At 42.2% G+C, this 12,693-nt stretch overlaps 1 protein-coding gene across 3 annotated transcripts in view; it reads left to right on the top strand.

Moving 5' to 3' along the window:
• LOC123963926 (transmembrane protein 211) overlaps positions 1 to 12,693 on the top strand; it is a 98,388-nt gene that overhangs the window by 51,624 nt on the left and 34,071 nt on the right. Inside the window, exon 4 of one of the 3 annotated variants that reach the window (XM_046041043.1) lies at positions 10,585 to 10,867. The exons of the other annotated variants lie outside the window; for them this stretch is intronic. Within the exon in view, the coding sequence (XP_045896999.1) occupies positions 10,585 to 10,716 (132 nt within the window). The 3' untranslated portion in view covers positions 10,717 to 10,867. Of the gene's footprint in view, positions 1 to 10,584; positions 10,868 to 12,693 lie in introns of those variants that run through there. 3 annotated transcript variants of the gene reach the window in all.

The following is a 12,693-nucleotide window of genomic DNA, read 5'->3' as shown; positions in this document are numbered from 1 at the left end:
GTGGAGTGTCTATAAAGCAAAGATGGATAAACAACTCTCTTTTGTTTGGCCCCTAGCGTTGGCTGCACGCAATCCATCTAGCAAAAACACACAGTCTGTCAGTACACACACACACACACACACACACACACACACACACACACACACACACACACACACACACACACACACACACACACACACACACACACACACACATTTGTTGTCTATATTCAGGTATCATCTCTGTAATGATGGCCCTATTTTCCCCCTAACCCAGCATGGCCTACACTTGGCTTCAGAAACATCCCATTTACAATTGCCAATTACAGATCTCACTGCCACACACACACTAACTCACAAACAATGCAGGTGGGAATTGTTTGCACTAACAAGACAAGGGAAAAGGCTTACAAAGAAAAATGATTTAAAAAAGGATGCTTGACTGTGTGTCGTTAACAACGTAACAAAAGTGTCACAGTCGCCATTATTTTTTTTAACTCAAATTTATTCAGGATAAATTGAATTGTGCAGCTACACTCATGTACAGTATATTGCCACTCCTTCCCATGTCGAAGCTGCTGACAAAATAGCCCCTTCACTGGTACAGAGATGCAAATTTGGGGGAGATGTTGCAGCATGCGGCATGGCAGATACAACGAGGTGCCACAAACTGCCCTGTTATTGATTTGCCAGCTACACGAGTGGCTTTGGCTTTGGAAACAAAACATTGCCACATTTGCCAAAATTGTTTCAGAATCTGAAAGTGAGCATAAACTTGTTCGCTCACCATCACACACACACACACACACACACACACACACACACACACACACACACACACACACACACACACACACACACACACACAGCAGAATTTTAAGGTTAGTGATTGGATGCATCTCACCAAAATGCTCCTTGAGTGTTGTAGGTAACTCCTCTCCTTATGTTTTATTCACGCAATACTGTTGACTTTTAATGCAGTTTTGCTCATGGGAAACTTTCATGCCTATCCAGGCCTTTGAAGTCCTCCAGTTGCTAGGCATCTACAACACGACCCACACCAAAAATGAATGAGACTTCTGCATCTCCATGTCCCTTTCTCTGTCAAAATTAAAAAGAAACATGAAGGTCAAGTTCATAATAAGGCAATTTTGAAAAAAGAAATTGATTTATAATTTATGGAGGGAATTATCAATGATAATTTTTACATAATTATTCTGTTTGCCTTTAACAAATAGGTTGGGTTTGCCTTTAACAAATATTGCACCTCCTGCAATTTGAAAATTGCAGTAGGCCATACCGCGATTTCGATAAGATTTCAATTAATTGTTCTGCCCTAATTCACAGTAATGTGGACTCCAAGAAGATTTTGTGGATATGCATATATTTGTTTTTTAAAACTGTTCACAAACCCCAATGCTAATGACTCAAAACACCAACTGGAGGACAGATGGTAGTGTGGCTTAAAGTTTAGCCTGACTCTTTGTCACAAAACGTATCTCGCGCTAAATCTGCTCTTCACACACCATCGCGGGCTTTAGTGTCTGTTTGTGTATGTGAGAAAATGTATGCGCCTACATTTGCTCGCCTCGCCATCATATGTGTTCTCAAGTTTGTCTCTAAACCATAAACAAAGTGTGTATTTAGAGATTCTTGACGAATGCGAATCTAAATGCTGCAGAGTCTTTGAAAGCTTCAGGGTCATCAGTATGCAAATACACACCGAACAATAAAGCTTTTAAAGCAGCAAGATGTTACTGTCAAGACATCAGCTTCATATCAATGCTTTCCAACAAACACTGATTAACTCTCTCTCCCTCAGTGTCTGGCTGAATAAAACAGACGGAGGGGGTCTGTGCCCTGGTATTTTATCGGTATTTATGTAAACTACACATCCAACACACACACCCACACACACACACACACACACACACACAGAATGGTATGTTAATCATGTGTGTTTTCGTTAGATCATCAGAGACCAGACTGAAGCTGCTTATTGAGATACAGAACCGTATTAAGTCCAACTGGTAAAAATGTGGACGCATATGCTTCAGAAATACAAATACCCTGAGGGTGTGTGCATGTGTGTGTACATTTGTGTAAGGGTGTACTAGCATCTGTTGGTTTCTGCGTGTGTGTGTGTGTGTGTGTGTGTGTTTTTCCAAATCAGAATTATGCTTGCATGTGTTAGTATTGTGTTGTTTCCATGTATTTGTTTTTGTTACGGTCTTATTTTGACTTTGCAAACAGGCCACAAACCTCAAATTGTATTTAGTTAGTCTAAATTTTTTTGGTCAAAATTTTGGACAAAAGTTGAAAAGAGGCCCCAAGTCTTAAAGACACAATATGGAATCCAAAAGTAAAAAAGAAGAAGTCTGTCTGCAACCAAAAATCAAAAACCAAAAAAAGATTGGGAACTCAAACATCTAAAAGTAACTGACAAATTGTTTAAAGTGATTTAATCAAGGATGATAAAAAAGTAAAGATGACGACACTGTGTGTTTTAGAGGAGTTCAAGGAGCCAAATTAAAGTGTATGAATTCGTTTTTTAAAAAGAGAGACCCAATCCAAGACATACAGTCAAAGAAAATAATTCCAAATACAGCATCTTTATTAGGAAATAGTCCTATTTTCACATTCTGTAAAACATTCTTTAGCCACATGGACTATACATAGACAGAAGAATATACTTTTCTAATGAATGTAATGTGTGTGCTGATGTCCTAAAATATTTTCCCCCACGATAATGTACCACATGATCTGAGATCCATGCAGTAAAACAAATTTAGCATAGGAGCTGCGTGCATCAATAGCCACCATGACTCAAGAAGTATCCCCAAAACAGTAAGTCAGACCACACTGTAAATCACATTCAAAAAACACTTTGAGCCTGTTTCACTCACAAGGGATCCACTGCTGCATAACTTTCCTGCTGCCCTCCTTCCATAAGGTGGCAATCATCTCTCTGATCTGCTCTCCCAATGGATGCAATCTGTCATTCCCTCTCTGTCCTCTGTATTTCTCCAGCTCACCCTCTCCTAAACCCTATTTCTTATTCTCTTTCTTTCTCGCTCCTTCATTGAGACTCTCCCTTGGTTTAGCAGGTGTTCAAAGCTGGGAGGATGGATCAGAAGAGGTGGGTTAGCCCTGTGATAAGAGCAGGTTCAGAGGTGAAGGATCCTTGTCGGCGCTTACTGTGGCTGGCTGTTTGTATTTGGCCACACTGAGGGAGAGAGCTGGGAAATTGGATTCAGGCGTTCTCGTCGTGCTCCTTGAGATGTCTTACTTTCTGCTTGTTAGTGTTGGCGCCACACTGGCACTGCGGTGGGGGAGTGTGTCAGAGTGCGATTGGTGGCGATTACGGTGAAGGGGTGCATCTGTGCTGGAGAGCGTTTGTGTGTTGTATTTATGCAACAGCTCTTTTTCCTTTTAAAAAGTCATTGATGCAATCTTTGCACGTCTCTGTGAAAACACACTTCTTTCTTCTGATGCAGAGCAGATAGTCACAGCTCACTGGGAGCTCAGAGAAGCAAAGGAGAAATAATCAAAACAACAGCACGCTACACGCCGCATCACATCCTCGACTACTGGAGGCAAGGGGAGCAGATGAAAGCAGGTGTGTGTGTGTGTGTGTGGTTGTGGGGGGTGTGTGCAGACAAAAGGGCTGTGGAACATCTGGATGCCGGTGATAGCTCTGCTCACATGCGTTACGAGCCAAATTAATCAAACCTGGTGGGGAGACTGTTGAGTGTGTCGGTGTGTGTGTGTGTGTTTGACGTGCATTAAGAGTCGATCCACGTCCTGGTGCCGACATATAGTCATCCAGGGAGGGCGGAGGGATGGAGAGTGGAGCGGAGACAGAGGGAGGAGAAGGTATAAATCAATGGGTTGACGTTGGCGGGTGAGTGCGCTCGATACTGGAGATGGTCCCGGTGAGAAGAGGAGCAGACACATCATGTTGTCGCATTCTCACACTCTTTTAGTCCCTTTGGAGGCAAGCTGATAACACAACCACTACTTCTGTTATGCTCCACATGAACATAACTCAAGCCAAGATCGTCTTGAAGATGGCTACAGGTGGTTACAGACGTATACCTTGGTTACATACATCAACTATTATAAATACATTGTCATTGCCACATTTTCTCTCTAGATATTTAACCAGCAGGAATGGTTTTGAAGGTTAACCAGTGAGGCAAGATGCTGCTACACACATTTGTGTCCCCAATCACTTTGCTTTGATCTGTATACCTTTTCATCCAGTACCATTATCAAGTCAAAACTTTAATTTGCCTAATACTTTGGTACATACCAAGTAATTGCAAAAATAATAACCAGCCTCAGCTCTACTTTGTGACAATATAACAGGTTATATAATGAAATTGAGTTTTGTAACTCCCTTTTGCTACATAGTAGACAATTTACATTAAGACATAAGCAATTATAAAAATGGTAAACAGAAATAAACTATATTCAGTGGAGCAGTGCTGTGGATGAATTAGAGTTTAAGAGTCTGTGCTTTGACCATGTCAGATCTTCTGTGATGCTGATTCCCAGGAACCTGAAACTATTCCCCTGCTCCACCTCAGCTCCATTGATGTAGACAGGAGTGTGTGTCTTTATCTCCTTTTTCCTGAAATCAACGACCAGCTCCTTAGTTTTGCTGACATTGAGCAGTCGGTTGTTCTCTGTACACCACTAATATTATCAATTTCCTCCCATTAAGTCTCGTTGTTGTTTGAAATCCGGACGATGATGGTGGTGTCGTCCACAAACTTCACAACAGAGTTTTCTTCATGTCGGGGGATGCAGTGTGAGGGTGTACAGTGTGAACAGGAGGGGGCTGAGCACACAGCCCTGGACCTAAACCATGAATGTGATTAAGCCAGAGGTGTTTCTCTATCTCCTCCTCATCTGATTGTGGTGGTATTGGGGAGGCAGCAGCAACGGACCACCATCACTTATTTCTCGACTTAAACGGAGGGTCGATAAGAATTAGCATTTCCCTCTAAAGGAAACCATATGGGAATAAACAAGCGCACAGTTCCATTCGCAAAAAAGAAACTATATTCTGGTATAAACACATAGGTACAAGTTAAACAAAACAGTTTAAATATTCATCATTGCATCGTTGCTATTTATGATAATGATTCAACCTACAGTTTACCCAATTCACGTCTTTAACATTTTTCACCTCTTCCTTGGAAGATCCATTAGTGCACAGGAAGAGAAATGTTAAGGTTTGTATGAAATAAACAGAAGAAGAACTCAGTTATCAAAGGTTTCACCTCCACTCTGTTTCATACGCAGCCTACATGCTAACTATGAAGGAAGATGACATTTTGGGGGTTTGGCGGTGGGTGGGCTCCTCTGTGGCCTTGCTGTTCTGTCCCATGTTAATGTGATTGTATTATATCAGCATTGATTTTCTCCCCTGCATTCCGGCAATCGACACATGAATATATCACATTAACTGCTGAAACGCGCAGGGTCAGGGGTTTATGCACTGGTCAATGCTGCATCAGGAGGAAGATAAAGAAACTGCACTCCATTCTGATTAGAGCAAGAGGAGTGTTCGGCTCACGGCTCTTTTAAGTCTCTCTCACATTTCTTTCACGTTAACACTCCTTCAGCGTACAGAATCTTAATATCATGTCTTCTTAAAACCACATCTGCTGAGTTTGAGATGAAGTTATTTCTTTGTTTGAAATCACTCCACAAGAAATGTCAGTTTTCTTTTAACGTCTTTGAACTTTGGATCTGAAGCATATGATTTCTTTTCACTCATGTTTAGAAAAACAAGATTTGTAGACTCATCACCCGACAAATAGCGCTGATTTGCAACGTCGATAAATCTTTTTCTTGTTGGTAGCTCTCCTCAGATTGATAGTGTGTTTATTGTCATTATTTATTTCTCTCTCTTTTAACCGTCCCTCCCTCGCATTCTCTTGCTGTCTGCTGATGAGGGCAGGTAGCGCTGACGGCTGTGAAATTGAATTAAGCGTGCGTCCCGGCCCCCTTTCCTCTTCCTCCTCACCCTCCTCTGACATGCAAAGGTTTTAATGATCATGAAGCTGGGAAGCGTTCCAAATGGCAAAGACTTAATTGAGAAAAATGAACGGGACAGCGGCACAGCTTCAGTTTCTCATTTTTTCCCCCCTTCAGCCTCTTGCTCAAAAGGGAATGTGGGAAAATTTCATTAGGTGAGGTGTGGGATAAATCAACATGACAAATCTCTCCGCTCACCTTAATTGTGTTTTGCTCAGCAGAAAATCAGACGGGGCCGCTGCTGGATGTTGTGGATGTTGTGGTCGTTTTGGAAGGTGATGTAGCATGTTTATGATTGGTTAGATTTCATGTGGATGATGAAGAGTTAAGGAAATATACCACTGTGATTTGATTTAATTTAACAGTGCCTTTGTGTAGGGTTTTTCGGAGCTCTATCAATGTCTTTAAAGCAAAGGTTATTCATAGCAGACTGAAGAGTTAATATGGCAGAGTCCAAAGGGCTGACCTCGTAATGAACCTCTCATTAGTGACATCATTAGCTGACGCCTCCTACGGTTTGAATCACACCTCAGTAACGAGCCAGCAGATCTGACCTCCGAGCTCCGTCGTTTCCCATCTCTACTCTGTCTCTGGCTAAGGCTGTGTGGGGTCTCCTGCACTGGGTAGGGGTTAATGTGGATGACCCACCCCCCCCCCACCACGCCCGTACAGCCCACCAGCTTGGCTCAACCCATCACTCCCAGCCGACCCGGCCTAATCTATGATTATGTGTCAAGCAGGAGGCCATTTATTCCAGATTAATTTATTCATCTTCCTAGTGTGGCTTCTGCTGTGGGGGATTGATGGCACAATATATCTGAGGAAAAGAGAGCAGGAGGGGGGAGAGAGATCATCCATTTCTATCCTCTCCTCTAGCTCTGTGCAAAGGGTGGATATCAGCTTGTTTTACAGCGAATGTCTCTCCCCTCCCCTTCGCGGTAACCCTTCGTCAGGCCATGTGTGACAGACAATTAATCAGCCAATTAAAGAAAAAACTCTTAAGAATATAAGTAAGGTTCAATGGCCTACATCTTCATCTCAGTTTTAATTGTGCCTTGCAGATGGGTCATATCTTGATAGCTGGTGTTAATATTTCTCTCTAATAGGAAATAGGGAAGTGTCAAGGTCTTAATCTGAGTGAATCCTCAACTCTTCCTCTGCACTCTCCTCTATATTAAAGACATACCCTGAGGTTTTGAAAAGTCAGCCCTTTGATCAAAGCAATGTTGTACAGCGAGAACATTGGTAGTCTATTCACATCTTAGTGTTAAATTTTCTAGTGCTATGCTTCTCTCGAGATTATGTAAAACTAGCTGGTTTCTTCAGTTGCACCAAAATATTGCCACGCACTTCAGACAAAGGCTGTAAAAATCATCCTTAAACCAGACAGCCCTGGTTCAAGCCCTTGTTTTTGTATGAAAACCTACAGACCATGTGTATGTGTAAAGATGCTACCGTCTGTGTTTCTTATCCACTATGTTCAGTCTCAGAGTGAAAATATAATGAGTGCAGCGGGTGCTGAGGTGACTGCTGAGCATTTGTGAGTATCCAATAAAGATGCTTATTCATTCATCATGGTGCTGATGAACGGCACCTAGCCATATGTTCTGTTTTGAAGGGTATCTAGAGAGAGGCAGCACCTTGTGTTTTATAGTTTTTCTCACGTCACCACAATCCACAACTCTCCTGGTCTCGATCTCTGCCTCTCTCTCTCTCTCTCTCTCTCTCATATCGCTGATATTCAAAGCTGCTTGGTTTAAAGGTGAAGTGGATCTCCAAGACGCTGATGGCTCATTACGGAGCTCTTCCTCTTCCGGTAGACGTGTCTTAGCTGCCTGATAGGCATGTTGGTGGGTTCTAGACACATACACACACACACACACACACACACACACACACACACACACACACACACACACACACACACACACACACACACAGACATCCAAGCAGCTCACTCATTCTGGGCTGTTGAAGCATGTCTGTGTGTTTGCAAGTGTGCGTTCAAATTCCAGTAAACTCTTGCAGAGACGTCTGCTAAGCAGGTGCCGACTGCTTGCTCTTGCTTTTGAGGGCCCTCAATGAAGGTGTTAAGACCCAGAGACAGACAGACAAGCGGTGGAGAAGAGATGTGAGCAGAGATGTGGGAGGCAGAGGAGACTTTTAAGGTTGCCCTCTGGCTGCCTGTTTGATGGAGCTCCCAGGATAGCACTTGAAAGGGGGGATAGAGGAAGGCCTTGCCTTGAAGCTGTGCTTTTGTAGAGGGAGGAGAAATTGGTTATGAATCTGTTACACCTATTTAATCCCATCTAAACCTTCACTACTTTATTTGTGGTCCCAGCAGCGGAAACCCAGTGGTTATTTTCAAGAAGAACAACTTGACTGAAAAATTACCCTTTCCTCTCAGTCTAATTGCTCTTTGAAAATGTTCACATGTATTACTTTTTATTCTGAGCTCTTGCTCTTTCTTTCGGCTTTGCACCCTGCTGCAAGATCGCTCCATGGTCATAGACATATTGTCAAGGCATTTGCATTTCTTGTGGTGTGTCTACCATATCATACTGATGCACTTCATTGTAGGTTGCAATGGGCAAATGCATTAGCAAGAAGTGGGCTGTGTAAATGTGAGGTCTGGGAGGCATTTCTGTGCCCAGGTTATAATGGGAGCCCGTCTAAATGAACGTGAGGCAAAGTTAACTTTTCTGAGAGGAATAAAAGTCAAAGATGAACAGGTTTTTACAGGTGAGACAAGGACAAGAGAGTCTTAAAAATCTATTGCTTCAGCCAGATGCTAGAATACAAGAGAGACATCAAGTGATGATGGGAAAGGCAAACATTCCTCCTCCATCCCTTCCTCCTCGTCTCTCTTTTATCTCTCTCTGTCTACATCTATCTCTTCCCCATCACTCCCTCTCAGAGCTGCTTTCTCCTCTCTGCTCCGTCCTCCCAGATGTGCCACATTAATTCCACAGCTGCTGTCCCCATTAATGTTCACCGTCACAGCTTGCACACCCTCATTTTCAGCTTTTTCAGCCTCCTCACCACTGCGTGTGTGTGTTTGTGTGTGTGAGTGAGTGTGTGAGTATTTTAAGGGAGAAGTGCAGCAGCTGTTGGCCCTTCACTTCCTAGTAAAACTATAGTAGCAGTGGTGTGAGGAGGGGAAAGCAACAGATTTACTCATTCATGGAGATGTCATCAACAGCAGCGCTCATGCTTGTCTGTGACTTGTGCACACAGGGACACACACACAGACACACACACACACACACACACACACAAACATAGCATTAGCACCACCACTCTCTTTCCCATTTAAAACAGCCCTGCCTGAGAAGATTTCAATAATCCCTGCTCCACACTGGGCTGTTTTTCTAACACATTGCCCAGGCCAGTCGAGCCCAATGGACGATATCTGTACTTTAACCCCAAGGCTCCCCCTAAGCCCACAATGCCCCCCCCCCCCTAAAAAAAAAACAAAATGAGGATCTTCTGTGTGTATGTAGTTAGTGACTGCAAGGCTACCCACTGCACTGTGCAACGCTAAAAATCTAAAAAGAAAAGTTTAAAATACCAGTGGTGATGCATTTTTAAATTCTTACTGCATACACATTAATTATTAATATGTTTACTTAACAGCTCTGCCTCTCTCCTAATTATGACTTGCTGCTTAATATATAAGTCTTTTTATCCTGGGCTCATTAAAGCCTGCGGTAAGTATTAAGGCATTAAACTGATTTGTGTGTGATTTTGTGTTTTTTGCATAGTTGTATCTCATTCCCTATTTGTTTCGTGCGTCCCCCTCTCTCTCTCCCTTACCCTTTATCTTTCCTGCTAAAGACGATTAATTTGAATGTGGAAGGGGGGGTAATTGAAGGTCACACCTTTGTGTTGGCTGCCTGGTTTAATGAAGGCTGAAACAGTCTTCAGGAGGAGTGCAATTCAGAAGAGATGAAAACACACATTTTCAGCCGCTACACCAGGGAATGCCGTTAGAGACAGTCATTGAGTGTCATGTAGACAATGCAGACAGCGGTGATATGTGTTTTACTGAACTTGCATCTGTTCTCCGTCATTGATTTCATTCATTTTCATAGCCCCATAAGGACAAAAGGCACTGTGGTGCCAATTTTCCACATCACAATCAATGTATGCCTCATAGAGAGTAATGTAAGTACTGTAAAAACAGTTGTGTTATATCTTCTGTCGCTTTGTCAAATCTGAGAAATTGTCCCTAGTGATGTCATCATGGGTTATTTCTACTTGGGAGGACTAAATGGTCCCCTTATTGATAATGGATGACAGTTCTGCCACATGGCGTCCTTGCTGTTGACATTTCCCTGAAGGATTACTGTGCAGGCCAGGGCAATCCTCATATACACACACAAATATAAGTCGGTGTGACTTAGGTTGAGTGTTGGACATGGGGAATATAGGACTAAGGGGACCCATTGTATCTGAAGCTGTGGCCCAGCCCTGCCTGCCTTAGATAACAGAATTACTGCAAATTGAACTTTAGGGTTTTCTCTATCCCTCTGCTTTTTCCTCTCACAGAATCACTCTATCTTACCCCTGCCTATGTCACCTGCTTTCTCTGGGATTTACGTCTTCTCGGCAAATCATCCTCTCCTTTTCTGTTGGAACCTGCTCCCCCTGAAAGACAGAGAGGACAGAGAGGAAGCGTGAGTGATAGAGAAGAGGCGTAGACAGAGACAAAAAAAGATGGGTGGCTGTTGGGCGGAGTGATAAAGAACGGAAAACAGACAAATACAGAATGAAAGGAGAGAGGACAGTGAGACTGATGTGTACGGAATGAAACTGCGAGGCAGAGGATGGAGGTAAAATGATGGGAAAGACCTGATGGAATTGTCAGCACTCCCCCACACCTTCTTTAATTAGGAAATATAATATTGAGAGAGGATTGAGGTGGATCAAATGTGGGAGATAGTGGTTGTATCTATGGCCAACTCAGTATTATGGATGCAACTGTCAAAGACCTTTCCAGGTTCCAGGCTACCTGGAGTGAGAAAGTGTGCGGAAAATAAAAGCCTCAGGCTATGATGGAATTGTATGGAATACTCTTGCATTATTAAAGCCCCCATTAAAGACAGAGAAGGAAGAGTGTCTATTAACACAAAAGTGGATTTAGTCCCTGAAGGGACAGTCAAACACAAGAGATTATAGATAGAAATTCATCAAACAAAATGCTAATTTCAGACATTTGTTGAATTTATGTACGATTAAATGAAATGATCTGTTTGCATGGATTAGTGAGTGTGAGTGAAATTTAACAGAGCTACAACTGTGGGATCTTATTAATATTATTGATAATTCTATAGTTCTTTGATTCATTAATTAATCAGCCAGTCTAATGACTGATCTCTAACCCTGCGATCTAGCATTGCACTTCCAAAAAAGCCTAATTTCCATTGCATGGTATGTCTCAGCTCGACTTGCTTTTGGTACCAGGTACTTTTCTTGATTCCCCCCCCCCCCCCCCCCCCCCCCCCCCCCCCACTGTAGATAGAAGCCCCTCGATGTGGGTGGGATTCTTAGTTAGAAAGGCGCATGAAGCTGCCATGACACACTTGTTGGATTCTTTCACCTCCAACCAAACAGAGAAATGTCACTCTTTAAAAAAAATCTGGGTTCAGTGAAAAATAATGTCCCATGTTGCGGAAGTGACGATTCTAGTGACAATTTTCTGTGACCAATCAGTGGTGTGTTTTAACTTCACTTTTTAATATCAGGTCAGCTCCCTTGGAACATAAACCGAGGTGAGACCAAAAAAGTAAGCAGTATTTTCCACAACTTTGCCAATGGAAAACAAAAAAAACCCAGTTCTGTTCTGTTCCAATTCAAGATGACCCAAATGACATAATCAAGGTAATGACTTTTTGAGAACTCCCTTCAGAGCCACAGAAGAAATTACACTGTAAACTCTTTTCAAAGGACGAGTGCCCCTTTAAATTTCACAAAAAAAGAAAAATGACAATTAAAGAATTTTAATTACCAAGTTGACATCTTCAAATTTCTTCTTTTGTCCATCCAACAGTTCAAAACCCAAAGTTTTTCAATTCACAATGGCATGTAAAAGAGAACAGCAGCAAATCATTACATTTCTGGCAATTTTGCTTGATACATTGTAAGTAAAATTCAACGACCATAAAGGAATTTCAATAAATGATCTAAACGATTACTTCATCATTTAAACTGTTGATTCAAGTTGTGGCAATCGGCTAAATGATTTACTTATTATTATTATTATTATTATTATTATTATTATTAAAGTCTCGGCCTCACTTCCCACGAGTCGGTCACACCCACATGACCCTCAGCCTCTTTGGGGTTATAGGTCATGATTATTGGCCAGTCAAAGCAATGTATGCTACTGGTGAAAGGACAGAGGACAGTCTAAGGTTTGATCCTGGTGCCGTCCAGTGAAATTTCTTTTACGACGTTGTAAGTGTGTCACGTGGAGCCTCCACGGTCTGTTGCAAAGTATCCTTTTCTCTGATTGAATCCTAAATGTATTTCTCACCCATAAATCCTCAACATTCACAAGAATGTTGTTCCTTGCAAGACACTGTTAAATACAGCAGTTAGTATTATGATAGCCTCCTTGGAAAGGACTATTTGAATTTGTCTTTTGGACTTGAAGGA

This window comes from Micropterus dolomieu, linkage group LG23 (assembly GCF_021292245.1).
Source record: "Micropterus dolomieu isolate WLL.071019.BEF.003 ecotype Adirondacks linkage group LG23, ASM2129224v1, whole genome shotgun sequence".
Lineage (NCBI taxonomy): Eukaryota > Metazoa > Chordata > Actinopteri > Centrarchiformes > Centrarchidae > Micropterus > Micropterus dolomieu.
This window is presented reverse-complemented; position numbering and strand designations above follow the sequence as displayed.